Source organism: Crocodylus porosus, unplaced genomic scaffold (genome assembly GCF_001723895.1).
Source record: "Crocodylus porosus isolate Cpor-Errol unplaced genomic scaffold, CroPor_comp1, whole genome shotgun sequence".
In the NCBI taxonomy this organism is placed as follows: domain Eukaryota; kingdom Metazoa; phylum Chordata; order Crocodylia; family Crocodylidae; genus Crocodylus; species Crocodylus porosus.
The window spans coordinates 13,463,668-13,487,638 of NW_017728910.1; the positions used below are offsets into that span (position 1 = coordinate 13,463,668).

The window sequence follows — 23,971 nt, forward strand, 5'->3', positions numbered from 1 at the left end:
GCCCGTGCCACGCTGCATATGTTCTTCAGCTGCTGTCAGAGCCGCTTGCAGTTATCCTTATTGCAGCTGGGAGGGGTTAATGGGCTGGCCCCGCGCCCCTCTATGAAGCCGGGGTTGGTCTCCACTGGCCCGCATCCGGCGCGTCGTCTGTTGCAAGCCACCCTGCGACCTCCTTGTCACCCGGCCCAGCTATTGCTGTGGGCGAAAGATGTCCAATTTCGTTGTCTGAGTGCAGCTGAGAGAAGGGATTATCCCGACCCCTTCCCCTCCTCCTGCCCTTGCTGATCTGACCGATGGGGTAAAAATCCTCCTTGACTCCAAATTTGGCAATGGGTCCGCCTTGACTGGACCCCTGAGTCTGCTGAGTATGAGCAGGGGCTTTTTCTCAGCCCCATCAAACCCCACCCCCCACCTCCGCTATAGCGCTCTCCGGCACCCTAATGGCTCAGAGGAAGGCGGATTCTGCTCATGTATTTATTTGATGCTGTTTGAGTGGGATCACGTGTAAGTATTGCTTATTTCTTTTCTCTTTCAGAGCTAAAACGAGGCAGCACAGATGGTTGAGCTGCAGTGAAGTGGGCGTGATGAAGCACTGGATGTTCATTTCTCAAAAGCGAGCATGGAAAGTCTTGGGGATGTTTGCTTGCAGATTTCAAGGCATGGGCAAGAGGATGGGAAGCCAGAGAAGGAAGCTGTCCTACCCGTGCAGGTCGCAGGTAGACTCTTCTTTCTTGATTTAGGCAATCAGCAGCAGAGGACGATCCCCTCGGAAGTCTTCTGCCTGGGAGATCTGGAAGAATTACACTTGGAAGGAAACTTGATTGAAAGTATCCCAGGAGAGATCCATCACCTCAAGAATGTGAAAGTCCTCTACCTGAACAAGAACAACATACAGGCCATATGTGAAGAACTTGGGGAGCTGAAGTGTCTCCAAAGCTTAGATTTAAGCAGCAACCCACTGTCTCACAATTCACTGCATGTCATTAGCAAACTGCAGGCTCTTCGTCAGCTCAGGCTCTATGATGTGAACTTGGATGAATTTCCAGTGCAGATTTGCAAATGCCTCCATCACGTTGAGCTCCTTGGCCTTTCTGGCAACCAGTTGAGGTGTCTGCCTAAGGAAATAGTGAACCTCAGAAAACTGAGAGAGATCTACTTACAAAAAAACATATTTGAGAGCTTTCCCATAGAGCTGTTCCACCTTCTTAACCTGGAAATAATAGATCTGGAACAAAACCTTGTGAGTTTCATCCCAGAAGAGGTTGCCTCGTTGATAAACTTGGTTAAACTATTTTTAGCTCATAACAACTTGTCATCAGTCCCTGATACGCTGCATCACTGTCAAAAACTGTCTGTGCTTGATTTGTCCAATAACCTCCTGCACAGGCTCCCACCAAGCTTCAAGGAGCTCACTGAAATGAGCGAGCTTGGGCTCTCAGGTAACAGCCTAGAAAAGTTTCCACGTCAGATTTGCCATTGGCCGTCTCTTTGCCTCATTTACCTGAAAAACACTGGCTTGCAAGTGCTACCTGCTTCTTTTGCCAAGTTAACTGGGATGAAGATACTAGATCTGAGTGAAAATCAGTTTGATGCATTTCCCAAACAGATTTGTCCTATGAGCAACCTGGAAGTATTGTCACTGGATGACAATCAAATTTGCAAGGTACTGGTTTCTTTATCTTTAGAATGAGATGTTGTATCAAGACAACTTCACAGGCTGATTTGTTTCTCAAATGTCCCATTTTAAACTACTGGACTGTGCAACCTTTGGAGACAATATGCATATGATCTTTGGGACAGAGCCCATCTTTTTTATCTCTGTGCAGCACCAGACCAAAAATGGTTTTGAACTATGGCTGAGGTCCCTCATTGTTTCATCGTTTCATAGCTGTAACCAGTTACTACTGATAGCTGCATACGCAAACATCAAAAAGGATACCAGCACAGCAAAACGGTAACTGGTGTTTTCGATAGGAATGATGAGATACTAAAGATCTCTTGTCTCAGATCTTGATTTATGCCGTTTTTAACATTAAAGGTTAAATTTGTGGGAATAGTAATTTAAACAAATGAGTCACTTTAAGGGGCTCATTCATGTAAATTGTCCTTCAGTATACATATAGTTTGTGAGGGAATACAGATGCAGGCCCTCCCTAAATGTTACCTTACAGATAAATGCTTTTGGCAAAGACATGTGGCCTTATTTACGTAAAATTAACCATGTGAGAAGCAATTCAGGAAGGGAGTACAGTATAGAATTTGTTACACACTCTATATGATATTATTACATTGTATCTAGTTTAATATTCTACTTTGATATATAACAATGGATCAATGTATTTTCTAAAATATCAGACAGAATATTGCTTTTTTACCAATATAACATAACATTTTAATAGTTGTTTTGGAATATGTCTAGATACCTCTGCAGGTTGCAGGACTCTCCAAACTAAAATGCCTTGGTCTGACTGGAAACAAATTCAGTGTCTTTCCTAAGGAAATCTTTCTCCTCGAATCATTAGAGAGATTATATCTGGGACAAGATAAAGGAATCAAATTCACCAGTTTACCAGAAGATATCAGCAAACTACAGGTAGGAAAAATAGAAGTGGATGGATCTTAGTAATCATTCTGCCTAATGTGACAAAGCAGCATACAAAACTTAGACTGCCTGAAAAAAAATAAAACCCAGTATTGCAGGATCATCCACAGATCTCAAGAGAGTTCTGCACACAGGGCCTGATACTGGAAAACACTGAGAACCTCCTTGCAACAGGAGAACAGAAAAGGCTCCCAGGACTGGGCTAAATATTTGTAACAAGGGCATATCATCAAAGTTGATGGGCTCAAAATTTTATGTACTACAATTGTGCTTTCTTTCCAGTATACTTAAGCCATATTTTACTGCTTGCCCACTTTCCACCAAGCCTATGGCACATTACAGTTGCTGGTGGCTGTCCTATCTGCCCTTCATTCTGCTTGCCTACTGAGCAAGCATTTCAGACTGAGAAAATTTCAGAAGTGCTGAGGGAGCCCCACAGATTACAATGTAGGGTTCTGAGTGATGGCAAAAAAAGTAAATCCTCAAGTCCTGATAATGTATCTCAAAAGTGCAACATATAGACCATGTTATGCAGCCACGTTCTATCAATCTAAGCTACCAAAGGACTCATCAGCATAGTATCTAAGCACTCCACAGTTCCCAGCAGCAGCAGCACAGTGTCAGTGTTGTCCCCAGTATTCTACGCTAACCAGTGTTCTGTTGTTCATTGTTCATACATTGTCCTGTGGGGGAAAATCCTTTATTTACAAAAAATAATGCAAATATGCATACACGTTTTCAGAATCTGAAAGAGTTACACCTGGAGAACAACTGCTTAGAGTGCCTGCCACCATCCATCGGCCTGCTGACCCACCTAGAAATTCTGAACTGTCAAAACAACCTCCTTCAAGAGCTCCCAGATTCCATATGCCAACTACGAGGTGAAAGAAACATTCCATGCTTATGCAAGGGCACTAGTTTGCAAGGGTTTTTGAAGTTTAAAATCTTCCTCCTGTCACCCATTCTGAAACCTACCCTGGCCTACTTGACGTGGGATTTGTGTAGTGCTTAGGATACGTGTTCTTTTGTGTCTGTCAGTCTGTTTCTCTGCTGCGTAACTTTCAATGTAACTTACTTCTGTGAAAAGTTAAGTAGCAAAACCAACAGTTTCTTCCAATTCCTGATGAAGAAGGTATTTTGTGACTTCATACAGCTCACTTAAGAATGATTTTCTTTGGCAAGCTGCAGGTTCATTGTGTAGGTGGTGTATATTTAACTAAAACCCACTCAGAGAGAGCATCTACACGTGCAGTTAATGGAACTGAATATACACCAGCTCAATTTGAGCCAGAGTAAACTAATCCTGACCTTGCTGTCTACACATGCGTTTAAGCTTAGTAATTTACTGTGCTGCTGAATACCACTTGTATCTGATGAAACTATCTAGCTGTGCAGTAAATTAGTCTACTGCACCCTAATTGCCGTGCATGTGTAGACGGTGATGCTTTACTATGCAGCAAATTAGTTTGCTGTGTAGTAGAGTTTTCTGTAGACATGCCCGCTATGGCACTCTGTCCCCCTCTAGTGATGAATGTGCTTGCTACAGCCTTGGCTAGCAGATGCAGGTCTTTTAAGGGCAGGCAAGCATATGCTTTCAGTCCCAAAGGTCTCAGCTTTAATTCCCATTGCTAGTGGCCTGCTCAGAAGTGTGCCATTACAGGGAGCAGATGCATTTTTATCTGAGGTTTTTCAATCTCTTCCTGTTTTGCAGGAAAGAGTTTTATATTTGTTCAATAACCCTGAATCAGAGACCAACAGCTCAATGAGGAGGAAGCAGAAGGCACACTAGCAATAACACCCTTTTTTCGTTATTCCCTTTTTACAAAAAAACAAAACAACAATTACAGTCAGAAAGTTCAATAAACTTACAGTATTTTTAGTAAAGTCTTGTCCAGATCTCTCCAGATTTGGAGGTAGAAACTTTGTATCGTAAAGTGAAATTTCTTGATTGGCATAAACTATATCTAGAACTATCCAAATGCATGTAAAATAATGAGTTTTCTCCTACCCATACACTGTTTTACTGTAAGTACATTGGGATATTCTAGCTCATCCTTATATGCATTGCACCTATGTTGTTTTGTGTGTTCAGGTTTGCAGGAATTGCTGGTCCAGAACAATCAGTTGTTTCAACTCCCAGGGAATTTGGACAGTCTTCAGAAGCTGCAGCTTGTCCTGCTGGATGGGAACCCAGTGATGGACCCTCCAATTGAAGTGTGTAACCAGGGGAAGCTGGCCATATGGAAGTATTTAAAGGAAAAAAGGGAACAAAATCTGAAGGCCACAAAGGTAAAAGCTTTAAAAGTTCCACCATGATACACATCTAAACTTGCCCCTTCAGCAATGAACTGCTATTTTATGAAACATTCTGCAGGGCATGCCTGGAAAAGCCCAGAAACATCTTAAAAGCAGTGTATTTTTGTAGCTTTGTGGGTGCAGTATTATTAAGAATAATCATATTATCATGGTGCAACCTAAGGTTCAACCAAGAATGAGGCAAGCACAGTTTTTAGCTTCCATGAGTTTGGTTGAAGCATGAATTTAACACAGGTTTACTCCCAATGTGGTCCTATTGGCACATCACTAATCACAGCCATATTATTCAGTGTCTCCTTGTTTTACCCCCTTCTTAAGGTAATTATGCCCTCTTTTCCAGATCCAGGCCTGGTGGCGTGGGCTAATGGTGAGGAAGGGATGTGGGACTTTTGCTGAGCTTCAAAAACTGATGAAAAAAGGGAAGAAAGAAAAGAAAGGAAAAGAAAAGGGGAAAGAAAAGCCTGGCAAAGGAGCAAAGGGCAAAAAGAAGTAATTGCTTATACAGCATGTATATCAAACTGCTTAGAGCTTCTGTAAATTCCAAGAATGACACTTGGTGGGGGCAGGGAAAAGTCAGTGCTAAAACACCCAAGCAGAAAGTACTACAACTACAGTGAATACAGCTTTGCTCTCTAATGACCAGTGTTGCGCTTGTCGTAATTCCTGCAGTTGAATGAAGCTGGATTTGGAAATAAGAATTTCTAGTATTGCAAAGTACAAGGGTGAGTGATTACCTGGAAGTGAAGCCTACCCATGGACCTGGAACTGATTAAGTGTTTTAAAATTTGTTTCTCCTACAATGAAGAAAATGCTCTTACAGCAATGTGTAGTTTCTTTTCATTGCAATGAATCCAAACAAAAAAAAACATGCCTAAAACACAGCTTACTTATTGAGGCACAGCCCCCTCTAGGTAAAACAATCACTGTAACCATCCTAATCTTACAAAAATGTCAATAGCTAGTCAAAAAGCATCTCACAAGTTTTTTCCAGAAAGAATTGTCCTTTCCACTGAAGTGTTTTATAGTAGCTTTTGGTTGTAGGATTTTTAGAGTCTGCAAGGCAAAATAGATGGAGGTAAGCTTGTGTAGAGCCTTGTAATTGAAGACAAAGAACTTGAATGTGATGTAGCAAGAGGCCCCAACACTTGCATACATGCTTTTGTCCAATAGCAGTCAATGTGGTTTAAGCACATGCTTAAAATTAAGTGTACTTATTTTCCTGTAATAGCTCTTGCTTTGCTAAATCAAGGCCAAGAGGAGTAACTGAGAGCAGAAATGATTTGCACATGAAGAAGGGTTTCTGCTTTGAAGATAATCAGGAAAATTGGGTTGTAGAGATATTAGAAAGAATAAATCAAAATGATTTAGACAGATAGTGGGGTCAAAGCGAGAGGATTTTCAGTGGAGTTGTATAAATTTATCTCAGTATGTGTCAAGCAAGAGCAGCCAGTGTTAACTCTGATGCTGTGAGGTTCTCAGCATTTCCATATTAGAAATAAGATCCTGCTGACATGATGCTCATTGGTAGAAGTGGATGCATGGACTGCACAAGCCTCAACAAGTGTATGTCAGCTACATGCAAAAAAACAAGAGGAATGGAAGCTCTCTCTTTAATGTTCCATGTTGTAATCTGTGTCCAGACTCACCAGCATGGAATTTCTCTACTGAAAATAATTCACTGTGAACTATAACCATTCTTTACTATGTCTCAACAGACATACTGTGACTTCAGTCTCACCTCCTGTGTGGAGTGAAATGCATTTTACAATCTAGCTGTAACTGGAACCAGGAAGTTCACAGGGGCACCCCGATGAAAGCATAGACTAAACAAGAGAGAAGGGCAAACAAAGTGACAGCTTGCTGGCTTTTACAATCTGAAGAGGGGTTTCCTCTACAGACACTGATGTATTTCCTGGGCTGAAAGCTGAAAAAGACCCTTCAAACACAGAAGTGCTTTCCCAGGGTGGGGAGGAGGTTGCTTACTGAGCTAAATGACTAAAGATGAATGGCTTTACAGTTTCTCAGCCATTGGGAAAAGGCTTTTGCATGGAGGCATTCTTGGGTCTAATTTATTGCTCAAACCATCCCAAGATTTCATAGGGCTTCTCACTCAGGGGGCACATTATGATATCCTTAATTATTACTATACCCTATGATATGTATATATAAACAATTTACTGTGGGGTAAAAAATGGATATGGCTTTACCATTTATCAGTAGCTGCCCATGTGCATGTTCTTACCCCACATTACGTTGAGGATAAACTGCAGTAGTATAGCCCTTGATGAAAGAGAAATGAGTTCATGTAGTTTAGTTACTTGTTATCATAGGATGAGAGCATGTACATATGCAGTTACTGAGGAGCAGCTGATATAATGTAAAACCCCACTCTATTTTGCTATGCAATAAATTGTCTATACATCCATATCCTAATCTGGACCAAAGTACCACTCAACAGAAGTAAATGTTTGACAATCTGGATCTTGGTCAGGCTACAGTTAGCATGAGTAAGGCCATCAGAATCTGGTCCTACAGATGAGAAGCCATCAGCTTCAGCCACTTAACTTAGAGACCACTAATGAGAAACTGTAAAACAAGAGTAAAAGGATCTTAGTCCTCTCATGTCACTGCTTGGTTTAATGTGTCTTGTAAGCTGAGACCAGGGCTATGTGCAATGAATGCCTGAAGCTTGTCCCACAGTCTGCAGTGTCTTGCTCTATGGTCTTACATAAAACACTCCACTAGTCCGTGATGCTGTTCTGTGTCTATATGACAAAGATAATAGCATTCCCTGCCCATGTCACAGGGGGGCTGTAGAGGATGCGATTTGAGGTTTGTGCCTACTGTAGTAATGTAACGGGAAGCCTAGTGAAGGCATTGGAAAGACTCTGATTTCAATGGCCAGTGCTTTAGGCCTTTAATGCTAGTGGCTAAAGGGTGCTGTACCTCTTGAGAGAAGCAACACAGAAGGGGTGGCTGTGAAGGCAGTGAGGCTGCTGCAATGACTGAAACACCCCCACTCTAAGGAGGAATAGCCTGTAGGACTCCTATATCTTATTGCAACCTTTCTCAAGATACCTATTGGTTGCTTTGCAGTACTGAGAAAAAACAGGCTCTCTGTCTCCAGCCTGCTGCCTACACTGAGGTCGCTTGCAAAGGGGTCAGTGTCTGGCTGTTTACCTAGGTTTTATGCTGCTTCTACACAAAGGAAATTCCCCATCAGCTCTCTAGCTCCTCTGTACCGCGAGAGCAGCAGAAGGGGCAGAGCAGGGCCAGAATCTGTCCTCAAATATTCTTACTGCTGGACTTGTTTCAAAGTACTGTGTTTTTTCTGTCAGAAAAGATGTTCACTGCATCTGCGCAAATGTGATGGAAAATGTTTCAATTTAAAATGTTGAACATTAAAAGCAGACAGATCTTTTATATTAGAAAAACACTGCCATAATACGATCCAAGGCATATCATATTTTCTCACATATGATGCATATCTTTTCCCCTAAAAAGCAGCTGCTGAAAATTGGGGTGAGCTTTATAAGCAAGAAAGATGGTATTTTGGTGAAACCAAAAGAAAAATTTGCAGTGATCCACAGGGAGCAGAACAACGTGCTGGCTCAGCTTTCTGGCTGCTGCTGCTCAGTTCCTTTCTACAAGGAAAGATTTTTTCTTGCATTCTACCTTTCAAAAACAAGGTATGTATTGTGCTCTTAGGCATGCTGTATGTGAGAAAGTATGGTAATTTACATCTTTGTAATGTTCTGGCTTTTTGGGAATGACAGCCAGAGTCAAGATGGAAATGGATTTATTAATGAAAACTGGCAGTGTTCCAAGGCAGAGTTGCACAATACATTGTTCCTGTTGTGGTGTTTGGAAAGGTCTTCTCAGAGACTGACACCTGGCCTCAGTAGTCAAACCGAACATTCCTTGTGCTATCCTGGTTGAAGTACTCCAGTTGTTTTTGCTGTGGTCCTGAAAAGACCCACCTCTGCATCCCTAAATCAGTGAATGCTGGCATCTCACGCAAAGCTGTTAACAACTTGCCAAACCACATCCCACAGTCACGACATGATGATGGCCGGAGGCTGACATCCAATTCAGAAAGTTCTTTGAGTTCAGCCAGGTCTTGATAGAAGGTGGCCCATCCCTCGTCACAGACAGTGTCATTATAACTCAGGTCCAGTTTTTGTAGTTTAGCTAGGTGGCCTGTTCGCATCAGTAACGCTGAAAGATACAGCCACCAGAATATACAATTAATATATACTGACAATAATTGCTTTCAAAAGCTCATATGGTATTTTACTACTAGGCTATTTAAGGCCCTTCAGTTGTAAAACACAAACATTAACAAAGATTAATCACTCTGGGCATGTCTACGCCTGCATTAAGGCACTTTTTCTAATGTGCATTTAATTTAGTACCTCTAATGTGAGGTATTTAAACAAATGTGCATTAGGCTGCCTTAATGCACAGTAATGAATGTGCATGATTAAGAGACACTTAATGTGCAGTAGCCTATTTTATTGCGCATTTGTGTAATAACAGTTTAGGTGATGCTTTAATGTGCAATAAAACAGGCTACTGCACATTAAAACGCATGTGTAGACATGCCCTCTGTGATATAAAACCTTTTGATCTGATAATCAGATATACTGGCCATTGGCCTCAATGGACTATTTTATCCCAGCTGAAGGTGAATAATTTACAGCATATCCAATTCATAAGGAACTCAGGGACTACAAAGGGGTTAGATTGAAAATGGGTGACAACCTCAGAAGTGGAAGGTAAACTGGATGGAGTACAGCATTGAGTATGGATGAAATGAGCAGGAGGGTTTTACAGTGAAGTTTGGAAAGAGAAAAAGTGCTAATGAAGCCATTCAACGATACAGCCAGCCCTCACTGTGGAGAGGCCAGGAGGGAAGCAGCAGGAAGACACAGATAAAACTGATACTAATTTTTTTACAAGTTGATATTCATTTTCCCCCTAATGCATGACTCCAGGAACCGGTGCTTTTAAAAAAAAAACATGTAAAACCATGGACACTGGCACCACTGATCTTGCCAGTAATGCTGACAAAATATCCAGGAACTAGAACTACTGAGCCCAGCAATTGTGATTGTACAGAACAAATCTTTATATAATACAAATTACAGAACAAATCTTTATATCATACATTTATCTTCTTCCAAGTGTTGCATTTGTATATCATTTCAGATAGCTCCATTCCATGGATATTTATCCTGCAGGATCTATACCCTTTTCAGTTTTTGCATGGTGCATGATGCAGCGAAGACAGCAAAATGAAAAACTCCTTGAGGGAAAAAATACTGCTGCATTCTGCCTCCTGTCATCTAATTTGTTCAGAAATCAACTATTCCCACAGAACAAGTCGCCTCTGAATTGTGGTTTAAATGCAGTGGTTGCCTGAGTGTTAGTAAATACCATATGACACATACCTAGGAGAGCCAGATCCCCAGCTGCCAAGTTGCAGCTGCTCAGTATCAGTACTCGAATCTCGGTTGCAAGCTTTAGTGCTTCCAAAAGCAGCTTTAGGTTTCCACCAACGCACTTGTTCCAAGAAAGGTCTAATATCTCCAGATCAGGAAGGTGAAGGGCAGCTTCAGCTGAAAAGATTAGCATCGGCAACTTCTGTTTACTAGAAGAAGACATCCGTGTCTTAATAGACACCCCCTGTCTAGTCACCTGTAAATAGGCTTGTAGTGCATTGCCTACTTGTGCTTAGAAAGGTTTATTGGACCTTAGTAAAAGTCAGAAATGTTTCAAATACTTTTTAAAGAATGAAACATCCTGTAAATCTAGAACCAGACTTTAAGACAGGCAAATCTTTTTCCTACTTATTAAAAAATATTAGGAATACTGGCCTTATCTCTCCCCAAATGAAGTCAATCTAATTTAAAGGAGAAAATCTAACTATTTTAATCCAATGTAAATGCAATTCTTTCTTCAAACCTATTCCTGCAAGGTGAAGTGCACTGTGTTTCCTGGCCAGGCTGATTTTCAAGAGATCAGTCTCTCACTATTATCTAATTAGAATTTGCATTTCTGTAGTATATATCCTGCCAAGACATCAAATCAGTTGCAGCCTGATTGTGCCTTCTCTGAAGCCAATGAACTTTTGTTAGTGATTTTATTAGGACCAACATTAATAAACAATTGTTAATGTATAAAAATTAGCATACCCCTTTGGATGCAGTTTTTGCATTCCCTAGCAAAGGGATTCAGAACAACATCTCATCCACGATAGTCTGCAGTGGCTAGATATGAGACTGTTTTTAAGCATTCTTTGTTAGCTTCAGGGATAGTTTTGTGTCTCCTCATGGTGTTTCAATGTAGTTCTTTTTGTTTGTAACACTATAATCCCTGTTTTAACCCCATCAGTGACTACCTATTGTGCCTAATGGGGCCAAAGAGTATCTTCTGGTGTTAGCAGAGTGAAATGAGAAAATTTCAGTCAAACATTGGAGAGTCAGGATTTTTGGTCTCTATTCTAGACACATACTAAGATCCCTATAGCATTAGCTTGGCAAATATTAAGAATCAGTTTTAAGAAAATAATTATTACACTAATTAGTTTAATTCCAGTATAATATAAGATTCTGGACTGTAGCTTTCTCTTCTAAAATTAGGGAGTAAATTATAGGTCTTTAGAAAAGGAAGTATTAGCAAGCCTAGATTAAATCTGGGACCAGACACAGTGGCCTAGGAGGCTCTTTCCAGTCCTATGTTCCTAAGCGTGATGTGGGAAGCTGCAGTTACAATGTGTGTCAGTCCCAACTTACAGCACCTTTTTCACTTCAAGATTTCCCCGTGCCATCTGGCCAAATTGGTTTTGTGACATGAATGGACAGAGACATGGTCTGACTAACAGATGTGCCGTTGCTTATGATTTACACCAAAATCTGACCACAGATCTTCAGAAGCCCATCAAAGGATAGTGAAAACTTCTTGACCTTTCCTGTCCTGCTACATAAAAATATATGCTAATAACGTAGTCAAGAAAAAAACTTCCTACCTAGTGATGCAAAGGAAGCTTTCTGTAAAGAGCAATTGCTGATGATCACAGAGTTCAACTTGGGTAAAAATCTGAGTCTGCTGAGCAGGTGATCAGAAGACATGCCAATATTTTTATTAGATGATAAATTCAGCTCTTGAAGACTTGAGAGTAAAGGTATCACCTGGGCTTAAAAAAATAAGGAAATCTTTATTAGACCGTCACTGTGTTGCCTATACTCCATAGTTGAATTTTTATTTGCTGCAATTTCTTTTCCATACCCAAAACACGGAGTCAGATTCACACACCAAAGCTCATGCTGGTAGTACTTTCCTCCATAAATAGTCCCATGGTTTTCAATGGGAATATTTATGGAATGAAGAGTTAATACCACCTCCCATTTTGCTAATCTCAACTGCTACACACATATCCTATAACAAAGTGCAATTAGTGCTCTTGAGAGGGGTTTAAACAACAAAGTCTTGGAGTCTGAAATCTTGTTTCTCCACAGAACAGAGACAGCATGAACAACTACAGAGCAAGCTTCCCCTCCATCTTCTGCCTCTGCTTCTGCTTTGACTAAATTACTCCTGTGAGTCACAGGGGAGTTCATTTTCCTCTCCTATTCATCTCCTGAAGCCATGAAGAGACTCAAGTCCCTCAGAAACAAGGACTCTTCATGGTCATGAGGGTCCACCCCCTGCTCTCTCCAGGGCTACTGATTTTCTGCAGGTTTTCTGAGAATCTATCCACAATCCTTATGCTTCTTTCATTGAGATATATCCCATTAGTGTGCTTGCCTATCATTCATAATGTTATCATCTTATTTAGCACTAAGATAGAACCATCCACCCTCAAAGCACTTCACAAACATAAGAGAACTACTGATAAGTGTCTCAAAATGTCTATGAGGTAGGTAACACTAACCTTATTTTTCAACTGAGGCTAGCTGAGGTGCTGAACAATGCCAGATGTAAGTCCTCAGTACCTCACAGGATCAGTGCCTTGGTGATTTGCCCAATGTCAAGACTCCCAGCCCAGTGTCTTAACTGAAGTCCATTTTACTATTGGTCAGGTTAGCTCTCCACTGTACTCCCAAAGCTTCACAGAGAAAAAGCAGACCTGACTATTGAAATCTGCTGGAAAGGAATTCAGTGAAACTGTCCTCTGTCTCTGAGACAGCTTCAGAAATTATATACATATGTATTCTCATTGGATTTCCTAAAAAGGTTCTTACTGAGAACTGCCAGGTCTTCCTCTGTGATACAGCACTGGTGGAGATCAAGAACTTCAAGGTCTTTTAGACTGGCCAGATGGGCTGCTGAGTCCTCAAACCCTCTACCAATCTCTTTATTGCACGATAGATCTAATTTTCTTAGCTCCAGCAGGTACTGGAAGGCAGTGCCTAAAACATAAAAGATCACATTCACGGTCACAAAATGTTATGCTAACACAGAAAGCAGATTGTTGCTTTAATGTTTGTTGTCCTAAATTTAATGTTTGCAAAGGGCATTAACATGACAGCCCTCAAGACAGCTTCTCCAGGCAAACTTAGCAACATTGCAGAACTTCCTCAATGAATCAACTTAAAGCAAGGAGATCACCCTTCATATCCACTAAATCTTCACTCTCTTTGCTGAGACTGTCATGAAGGGCGCCAAGTAGTGCCAGCTATGGTAATGAGTTTTGTGTTGTGGATAATTAGCCCATTGGGAACTAGACCCAGAAAGCCAGCACATTACATCCAGACAAATTGAACAACCATCTGATTGATGAGTCTTTTAGTCACTGTCCTTGAGCTGAATGTGGACCAGTAGGCTAGTACCAAAAGTCTCTGTGGCCTTTAATCAGTGATCAGTGAACAATTCAGTCCTCAAAGAGTAGAGAACTACTGATGTTCTCAGAACTGCCACACAAAACACTTATCTCCTTGACTTTTCCTTAGAAGACATTCAGATTCAGATTTGTGGTTGCAAACCTTAAATCATTCTAAATTCAGACTCACCTAAAGACTGGAGGCCATCTTTCTTAACTCCACACATGTGCAAATGTAACTCTTCCAAGCCGGACACATTTTTCAGTTCCTGGGCAATGCTCTTCAGGCTACAGCCTATTTTTTGGTTAATGGAGAGATCTAACACTTTGAGGTGGTGGATTACATTGAGAATCTGGGCTGGAAGTAAAAACAGAAAAACAGATTTGATTATTTATCAAGTCTACAGAGAAGCTCTTGTACAAAATACCAGTATAAGCAGGAATGCACCAGCATGTTATGCCTATACCCCAGATCATTCTAACGAAATGGATTAAAAATGTATTGAGACCCTGTGGGCTATTGTTCTTTTTAAGAAATAAAGTGAAAAGAATTTGTAAAGGACAAGAAAAAACAAAATCACTGAAAAAATTGCATGATAAGGGTGGAAATATATACACAGACAGAGTGGAACAAGAAACTGGGAAGGGAGTAGGGAAGAATAAATGCTAATAAAAAGGATGAAGTCTTATGTTCTGTCTGTAGATTACATACTAGAGGGATTCTAGTCTTGACGAAGGGGAAGACAGGCTTGTTTTCAGTCAGAAAGACTTAAAAATATAGAATCACTTCTAAAGAACAAAGGGGATTACATTGTAGAGGAAGAGAAGTGTTATAACCTCTAACTAGATTTGCTGACTCAGTGACCTCCCAACCACTAACAAGAAAAATAGACCTGTGAGGTTCAGAAAACATCCACCATTACACGGACCAACAATACTTTACCATGGCCCAACAATGGGAGTAAGTAACTGCATTTTGCAGTTCTCCAACTCCTTTTACTCAAGGTCCCTGTAAAAATGCATTTTAGGCCAAACAAGAATGTTGTGAGACATATCTTTGTCCTCATAAAACCATACTATGCCCCAAGTTTTGTTTTGAAATAAATAGGTTATTTGGAAATAAAAAATAAGTACTTTTACATGACAACACTGATCATTTAATAATTTTAAATCAACATTGAACTTCCTATTCTTGGAACAGGCTGAAGTTAAAATCAAAGTAGTTACATTTTTGAGAAGTCAACATTTTGGCACAAAAATGTGAGAGACTCACCTAGAGATTCTCCATCTTTTGCTGCTAGATTGCAATCTATCACTTTCAGGATTTTGATTTTGCTTCCTTTCTGGATCTTTTTTGTTAAGAGGGACAGTTTTCCACCTATGTTGCTATTCCAGGACAAATCCAGTTCTTCCAGAAAAGGAATGATTTCAAGTGCCTCTCCTGGAACAAAATACCCACAAGCCTAAAAGCGTTCATTACATGAGTACAGGACAAAAATACAGTTTTCCACTACATGAAGGCAGCCATTTAATTCTCAATTGAATTATGTTCTTTTATATTGTTTGCTTGATTTTTTAAATGAAAGTCAGTACCAGCATTTGTTTTATTTTATGTAAAGACACACATTGCTCAACAGATACAGTATTAACTCAGCTCATGCATCTTATGCTAACCTTTAACATGTAGCCTGGTCTAAGAAAAGGCAACAACATTTGACTTTACCTGCTGACCTCTGCCAAGTGCCTAGAGTTTCTAGTCTACAGGGGAATCAGTAGAAGTGGCAGGCCTATATTTATTGCCCGTTATATTTCTGCACCTTTAGAAGCTTGTCAAATTTCCAACTGCCTCAGTTCTGGAGACCATCTCAAATGAGGGTAGCACTGAGACACCAGAAATCCTCATAGCTTTTTCCTAAGCTTTAAAAGTTTAATTTCTGGCAAATGGAACAAACTCAAGCATTACTTAGGCTCAAAATGGCTTTTCTTAATTAAAAGACAGCCTGGAGGGCTCAGGTAATTGCACAGGCAGAAATCATCTTAGATGTATTCAGAGGCCACATCTACACATGTGCTTTACTATGGAATAGACTAATTAGCTGCAGAGTAACGTCACCGTCTACACGCGTGATGGTATTAGGCTGCAGTAAACTAATTAATGCTGCAGTCAGATAATATTGTTGGGGACAATAATATCTTACACCAAAGTAATTTAATGCAATTAACGGCATATGTAGATGCTGACTGAAGATGTAAATTACACCCAGTCAGCCCAGCCAGCAGGGGGCTAGACCCCTGCCTGCCACCTACCCACATGGCTTTGCACTTTCAGTACCCTCATGCCCCAGTCAGCCCCTCCGCTGCCACCGAGAACCTGAGGCTGCTCTCCTGTGGCTAAAATTGCTGCTGTCCTGGGTGTACGTGTAGATGCTGTGCTCAGGAGTAGTAGTTTACTCCAGCTCAAACTGCTCTGGCATTTATTGGTTTGCATTAATTGCACATGTAGATGCACTGAGAAAGAACTAGCCTGCTCCTTGCCTCTTTGACACTTCTTTAGCAACAATTTACATTGTGTCAGCATTTCTTTGAAATGCTGATATTCTACTGCAAAGCTCATACTTCAGGAACAAGCTCTGGGGTATGGGGAGACATCTATGCACATGATAGGAATGCTAGTTATGAACTGTAATACAAAATGGTTAAAAGGCGAGCTCATTTTCCTTGCAGGGGGGATAGGGCGGAGGGAAACTTGTAATAGCTTAAACTAGCTTCCCCTTGATATCAGTTGATCTGACAACATGATAAATACAAGTTCAAACTGTTAAAAACTAGATAAAGATTTGTTTGATCTACATTCCTAACATACACAATCATTCAGAATTAAAATTTAATGGGAAAATCCTTCTGTCTTAGTATGTTCTAATAGTTTTCCAGGTTTATAACAAAATGAGATGCCTCTTGCTCTGTATTAAATGACTATGCAAGTCCAAGTAAGAGAAAGAGAGGGAGAGAAATCTAAACATATCTCCTCATATTTATCCATCTATCACATTTACTGTCTGACTCCTGAAAGCTAAAAAAATACTTTTCCATTGAGACACTGTTGTTCCTCAACAGCACAGGTTGTTTCTGCATGGTACTGACAAGAGCATTTCAGACACATTTCCCACCCTAAAGACAAATAAAGGCCAACAGCTACAAAGATAGTTCCCTACCACTTCTCACACAGGTCAGTCAGTGCCACAGTAGAGGGTGGACTGGATTCCGGTATTCTCAGGCCTACACTTTCTAAAATGTGAATACGCCTCCCTGCATTTTTTCACTCTGACATCTTCACAGATATTTGCATGTTCAAGCAGGCATTTATCTAGCACTAGCAGTCACCAAATGTGACCACTGCTTTTGGATAGAGTATCCACATGTGCCAGCTTCTGCAGGGATAGATCTTCCCCCCTTTCCCCCAGTTGATAGTGAAGTCCAATTCCTTAGTTACAACAATTTCTGCTATAAGAATCTCCCTTGCAAAAAGAAAAAGGCTGGGCCACATTGACAGGAAAGATCATTCATCAAGATGAAAAGGTCATGGGTTATTTGGTATGAGTCAAATTCCCCTGGGTTTGCCCCTCCTTTGTGTGCACACAATGAGATCACTCAAGACAGGGAATTCTGTGCTCAGTCAGAGCCTGTATACTTGTAGCAACTCTCAAATGGAGTCCTGCCCTTTGTGAGCTGGATGCTCACAGCCAATGAGAGCAAAACAGTAAGTGGAAAGAGAAACTAGGTCAAACTTCTCACAGAAAATGACAAGTGATCTCTATTGCTCGCATGGAAGTGACAGCCCTTCTGCTGTTAAGGTCTCAGCATGGTGCTCACTGCATTAACCTCTGCTATGATTTGATCAATTTTCTCCTAGTCCAAGGACCAAGGAGTCCACTAGGAGGGCATTTAGGTCTAGTGCTAAAACATGACAGCACTTGGAGTAAATCTTGTAGAAATTCTTCAACCCTTCTGCATGTGAGTAACTTCATGTCTGTGAGTAATCCCCTTAAAAACTCATGGGCAAAGAGCAAAGTTACTCACATACAAGTAGATTTTGTTTGTTTGCAGCTGACTGTTTACATTGTCAGGTAGGGCACAGGTTGAGATTTGATTGCTGTAGCATGCTGGAAGAGCACATTTAATGGCTTGCAAGTTATCCTTTGTAACAACCTGGTTGAAGAATATATACACCAGCTATGCCATACCTAAAGAAGCAATATCCTCAGCTGTCATCCTGCAATTGTTTAGTCGGAGGGATTTTAACTTGCTCACATGATGTAGTTGAAGGGTCAGAGGTTTCAGAGTTCCGCCTATAAAATCATTCCAGGAAAGATTGATCTCTTCCAGCTCAGGTAGGAAAGGTAACAGGCCACCTAAAATATACAATAACCAAACAACCTGGATTTGTGAACATGGGTGGGTCAGTATGTCATTATTGAACCAATGAGGTAATGCAATGCAGAGCAATTTGCACTTAGGATGAACTCTCTGTTGTTCAGTTTACTGACTGGCAGTACATTGGTATATACCTGTCTCAAGTAAATACCAATGTACTGCCAGTAAGTAAACTGTGAGATACTGTGAAGTCAGATTTGTTAATTAATATTTGTAAAATGCTTTGGATGCATTATATGAATGATGCTGAAGGAAAGCAAAATATCACTATTAAAGAGAGAGGCTGAAGGAGGATAGCTGAACAAATTCATTAGGAATGAGAACTGAAAACTGTTCCGTTAGCTTTTGGAGTATAGATGAAAAAATGTGTACTTACTCAGCTCCGTTAAATCTGTTTCATTTAATGCACAGTTATTTAGGTCCATATTCTTGCTGTTGGGCTTTTTGCCCAGTTTCTTCATGAACTGCTTAACTTTCCATTTACCAGACACTAAGTCTGTTTCAGAAATGTTATGGGAAACTTCATCTGTATAACCAAAAAAAGAAAACCAAAAATCCCAGGTAAACTCATATATGACATTTTGTCTCATGTAACTAGTGCTGTCAGATTTAGATATTGTGAAATGTCCTAAATTTGCCAGATTCATGACAATAGCTATATTTTGATTTCAGGGTTTACTGGTGGAACCCCTGGATCATATCAATTGTCCATTGTTATCCTGAGTAATGGAAACACGTATCCTGCATGCAGCTTGATTGAGAGAAAAATCTGCCATAGGGAGTCTTTAAGTTGATTTATGCCAGAGACTTTTGGTATTAACAGCACCAATTCAAACACAGGACATGCTTGTAGAACTCTAACCAAAGTATTTAGTGTACCATGGCACCTGTGTAAATCATATGTAGTTGCCTCAAGTCAGCCCAACTTCTGCAGTGCTGGTGTGGACTACAAGCAGAGGCATGTTTCATAGATTCATAGATGTAGGGTCGGAAGGGACCTAAGTAAATCATCAAGTCTGACCCCCTGCCCTGGGCAGGAGAGAATCCTGGGCTCATATGACCCTAGCTAGGTAATTGTCAAGCCTCCTCTTAAAGACCCCCAAGGTAGGACCCAGCACCACTTCCCATGGAAGTTGATTCCAGACCCTAGCTGCCCTGACTGTGAAATAGTGTCTTCTAAAGTCCAGCCTGAACCTACTCTCAAACAACTTATGGCCATTATTCCTTGTTACTCTGGGAGGCGCTCGCGTGAACTGGGTCTCTCCCATTCCCCCGCTGGTCCCCCCTGGTAAGTTTGTAGATGGCCACCAGGTCCCCTCTCAGCCTTCTCTTGTGAAGGCTGAACAGGTTCAGGTCCCGTAGCCTCTCCTCATAGGGCCTGCCCTGCTGTCCCTGGATCATGCAAGTGGCCCTCCTCTGGACCCTCTCAATGCTGGTCACATCTTTCCTAAAGTGCAGCGCCCAGAACTGGATGCAGCACTCCAGCTGTGGACTGACCAGTGTCACATAGAGGGGGAGGATCACCTCCTTGGACCTGCTTGTGATGCATCTGTGGATGCATGACAAGGTGCAGTTAGCCCTACTGACTATATTCTTGCATTGGCGGCCCGTGTTCATCTTGGAATCAATAATGACTCCAAGATCCCCAGCCGGTGCTCACAGGCTCCTGCCTGCCCCCCCTTCAAGTTGCCTGAGCAGAGAGTGCAGCCTGACAAGGTGTGCACCGGCACTCTCAGGGAGCGCACATGTACCCCCGTACACTTCCTACATGTCACCACTGTCCTGGTTGGTCTTGACTTCACACCCTTAGCTTATTTATTCATTCCAATCTGTGAAGAGAGTAAAAGTGGATCTACCTTGCAGCACAAACAATAAACCACTTCCAGCAAATTCCAGGATTCTGGCTAGCATTAAAGCCAAGCACCAATTCATCAATGTATTTCTAGTACACCTGATACTGAGGTATCAGTGTTACCTGATGCAGGAAGATCTGGTTTCTCATTCTGATTGTCTGGTCTAGAGAGGTCTATTTCTTCTCTTTCAGTTTCTCCTTTGCTTTTGCCTCCTGGATCTAAATCCCTGAAGAACTGAATGACTGAGGAATGCTGATGCTTGCCCTTTCCCACAGAGGATTTTATCCTTTGGATCTGGGTCATAAACAAGTGAAATGGGGATCTCTTCAGGAGGTCTTCTTCATACCCATTCTGAGGATCCTGTGAAGTTTCTTTCATGAGGTTGGGAAACACAGACAGAATTACTTTTAGCAATATTTTCTCTTGGTTATCCCCACCACATCAAATTAATAAATACAATCAGAAATTACTTAGCTAATTTCCCACCATGTTCTATGTGTCAGGATCAGTGTTGCAGTACTCACTGGAACAAATTCTGATATCAGCAATATCTTTCCCCACTCCAAAGAGAGATGCAGGTGCTTAATACCACACTGGCAATGCTCAGTGTTTTGCCCTGCTGGACCAAATGACCCTGACATACCTTACATAACCCTTTTGCTGAATCCAGTTAAGGGGGGCCTAGCTGGAGGGATGAAGCAGGCTAAGACATCTCTGTTCCCTGGAGTTCCTTAGGGAAAGGTGGAACCACAGGATTCTCGAATTTGTGCCCTGGACTGGCTCAGCACTCAGGGAAGAGCATGCCTGTGCCAGAGAGCACAAGGACGCTCCTTCCCAAGCTGTCATCCACTCCTCAGACACAGTGAATTCAGTATGTGCAGACAAGTTCCCATTCACCTGAGCCAGGCTGCAATCATATGGAAAACAAACTAGATCTCACAGCTCTAAACAACAGTAATAAGCTGATATTTGGGGAAATTAGTCCTACAGCAACGCTCTTAATAGTGCAATGATACATAGCTAAATCTCCAAGGCTAGAGACAGAAGCTACACATGAATTGATATAAGTGATTAGAAACCGGCTCAAATCTGTAACACAACAGAAGTTCAGTGCACAAAGACCGCTTTCAACATGGCCAAAAACAGATTAAGATGAACCTGAATGGATGTAGTATCAGATTTAACTGATTTAGGTTAACTCGGTTTATTCAACTTTTATCCCAGACCCCCTCCAGCTTCAAGTTCACTCACAGTCCCCCAGCATCCCAGGATGCTTTGCACCTCCCTCTGAAACCCCACCCTTGCAGAATAGGTGGACTAACTATGGCTATCTGCTCCAGCCAAGCAGTCATGCTCTAGAGCCCTCTGGCTTCTGGCCTGAGCCACTGCAGGCATGTGGCTGCATTTCTGGAATCAAAATTGAATGTCTCTTCATTTGCTTATCGGTTCAATCTACAGAGCTTAGACTAACCTGCAAAGATTGAATTGATTCAGCCTCAGGCTTTTTGACTTTCTATACTTAGCCCAGATAATAAGTCTCAGATAAACTTTTGGCCATAATCAGGGACTAAAAGCCCTCATTGCCTTGCAATGAGCTGAATCTCAATTGTAGAACCCAAGGCACATACAGATGTCCCAAGCTTCTTCAGGGCTCTGTGAGGATAAAGGAAAGGAGCCCTTGTCTGTAATTATGAACAGGAGCATAGTAACATTTGTTTAGTCAGCAAATTAATGTCTGAGAAATACCACATACTCTATTTATATTACTGGGGTCCAAGTAGGGGAAAGAGGTTCCCAAGCCTTCCTGTCATCCTGGAACAGCTAGAGGGTTCTGCTAACAGAATCAGTACGGAAGTCATCAGGGGTGAATTACCAAGAAGTGCCCACAAAGCTTCACTGTCCTCCTATAATGATCCCAGGGTGCTGGGATGCAAGTGGTACAGAGCAAACGGTGGAGAACAGGAGTGGGGGAATTAGTTCATTTGTTTTCTCACATATACAAAAGAACTTCCTCATAACCAAAGTGCTGCATAGCATAGGTTCTCCACTCTAAGGAACTGTGGGCACAATCCTTTGGGATTCCTTGGGACCACCCTGGTACCTTGCCCTTGGTATGGGCCTGCTACCACCTAGTGTAGCCAGGCCTCAGCATTCAAGCCTTATGCATCTCTAATACCCTAGTATACCCAAGCTCAGTGATTCCCAATCTTTTTGGACTCAAGGCACACCTCACTGACTTGACCCTCCATAACTTTTGCGAATTGAATGGCACCCATTTTCAAAAACTAATTTATATATTACAGTGCTTGCCTCCTCACAGAGAGGGTGAGAAATAAGCCAGGCAAGGACAAGCCTAACCTGTGCTCATCTGCTTATCTCCTCATACCTCCCACCACCCTTCAAAGGATCTTGTGGCACCCTCGGCTGCCACAGCAACCTGGCTGAGAATCACTGCATTAGCTGTTCTATGAGCAATTGCCATGTCTTATACTTTAATAAGTTATTACAATGGAAGTCTATAGGACCCCAAGAGATAGTGTGGGGAATGGATGTACTATCGAATTTAACTGATTTAGGTTAAACGCAAGATTCTAGTGACTGCCTGTAAACAGTTAGTCATCCTGGTGCTTTATGATTGGGTAAGATTCTGATCCTAGTGAAGTCTATGAAAAAGTTCTTTCTGTATTTAGATAAGGTAGAAAAGCCTGTCCAGTTGATTTTACCAGTTATTTTCAGCTTTGATATAAGCTGTGCTTCTCTCAAAAGAAAAATAAAATGCCAAAATAAGACCATAAATAAGGAGCTTCTCAAGTTTAGATTTCATATCATTTGACAGCAATTAATATAAAGAAAAATGTTAGAGGCTTTTGGCAAACAAGATTTTTATACACATGAAATAGTTTTGATGCCATGTCCTTCTGTTGTATTGGGAAGTGACACAACAACCTAAGAGGTGAGAAAGGAACCCTTGTAAATAAAAATTACTAATTGATTACAAAGTTTTGGTCCAGTTTTTAATAATCTGTAACAACTATGTCTCTCAAAAACAGCATGCAAAAACGCTATAAAACGTATCTTACTTTAGACACACACACATTCATGCAAACACAAAATTTAAAGGAATTGTGTTATACTTGCAACCCTTCATGCACTGTAGGACTTTGTTATAAACACGGTAACATACCTGACCTTTCCATTTTTGGAATAATGGCTGAGTCACAACTTTTAAACATTTTTCATGACTTGGTAAAAAAACCCCCAGTGTTCTAGAAGTGAAGTTCTCTCTTCTTTCAACACCAGATTTTTCCCATTTTTTTTCCTTTTCACAGAGTTTGAAATCAGCTGCTCAGAAGGAATGATTGATTCAACGTAGTGTGCTGGGCTGCTCCTTCTACTAATCTGTCTTCATAATTGAATCAGGTCCCAGGAGATGTGTATAACACTCTTCTTTTTTGTTTACCAGGCTTTTAAATATGTTATTAGGTCTGATTTGGAATTATCCAGTTTAATCTAGATTTCTTTTTTGGAATAATAGTAAGAAAAAAATCAGGAAGTCATTCTCTGCCTTCTGCCTGCTACAGGTCGCTGGCAGCAGTTGTTGTGAGAAGGGCTGAGTCAGTTCATAGATCAAGTTACAAGGCTACCTAAAAAAAAAGCTCTTTGTTCACTCAGCCTCTTCTCCCAGTTCTGCACACATCAGAAATCCTGCTGAGCAGGATAGGCCATTAAAATAATTGTCATCCTTCAGTAGGGAATGTTTTCGTGCGAGAGATTATAGGAAACTAGCACTCTTTTTTCATTTTAGGAACAGAAGAAGGTAAGATATCGGATCCAGCCACTGCACCATATAATTCCATTTATACCATAAATGCATCTTGCTCCACGATAACGTTAGACAGGTTTTTTCCATCATTAATCCTGTTGGGAGGTTATTCCAGAACCTCA

General features: G+C 41.1%; 2 protein-coding genes across 4 annotated transcripts; one reads left to right on the forward strand and one right to left on the reverse strand.

The window, feature by feature from the left end:
* On the forward strand, window positions 1-7,538 carry LRRIQ4 (leucine rich repeats and IQ motif containing 4). 2 transcript variants are annotated; one of them, XM_019532710.1, is made up of 6 exons: window positions 1-229; window positions 536-1,663; window positions 2,420-2,593; window positions 3,345-3,483; window positions 4,695-4,891; window positions 5,259-7,538. In XM_019532710.1, exons 2-6 carry the CDS (start codon window positions 620-622, stop codon window positions 5,409-5,411), a joined length of 1,707 nt encoding a protein of 568 aa, XP_019388255.1. In that variant the 5' UTR covers window positions 1-229; window positions 536-619; the 3' UTR covers window positions 5,412-7,538. The 2 variants fall into 2 exon arrangements, with proteins under 2 accessions (XP_019388255.1, XP_019388256.1); XM_019532711.1 differs by lacking the exon at window positions 2,420-2,593.
* Window positions 7,539-8,700: 1,162 nt separating this feature from the next.
* Window positions 8,701-23,627, reverse strand: LRRC31 (leucine rich repeat containing 31). 2 transcript variants are annotated; one of them, XM_019532712.1, is made up of 10 exons: window positions 23,211-23,626; window positions 20,149-20,397; window positions 18,550-18,699; window positions 17,984-18,151; window positions 15,016-15,183; window positions 13,933-14,100; window positions 13,165-13,332; window positions 11,949-12,116; window positions 10,372-10,539; window positions 8,701-9,136 (listed from the first exon to the last, which is right to left on the reverse strand). In XM_019532712.1, exons 1-10 carry the CDS (start codon window positions 23,257-23,259, stop codon window positions 8,817-8,819), a joined length of 1,776 nt encoding a protein of 591 aa, XP_019388257.1. In that variant the 5' UTR covers window positions 23,260-23,626; the 3' UTR covers window positions 8,701-8,816. The 2 variants fall into 2 exon arrangements, with proteins under 2 accessions (XP_019388257.1, XP_019388258.1); XM_019532713.1 differs by lacking the exon at window positions 13,933-14,100 and having other exon boundaries at window positions 23,211-23,627.
* Window positions 23,628-23,971: the final 344 nt, after the last annotated feature.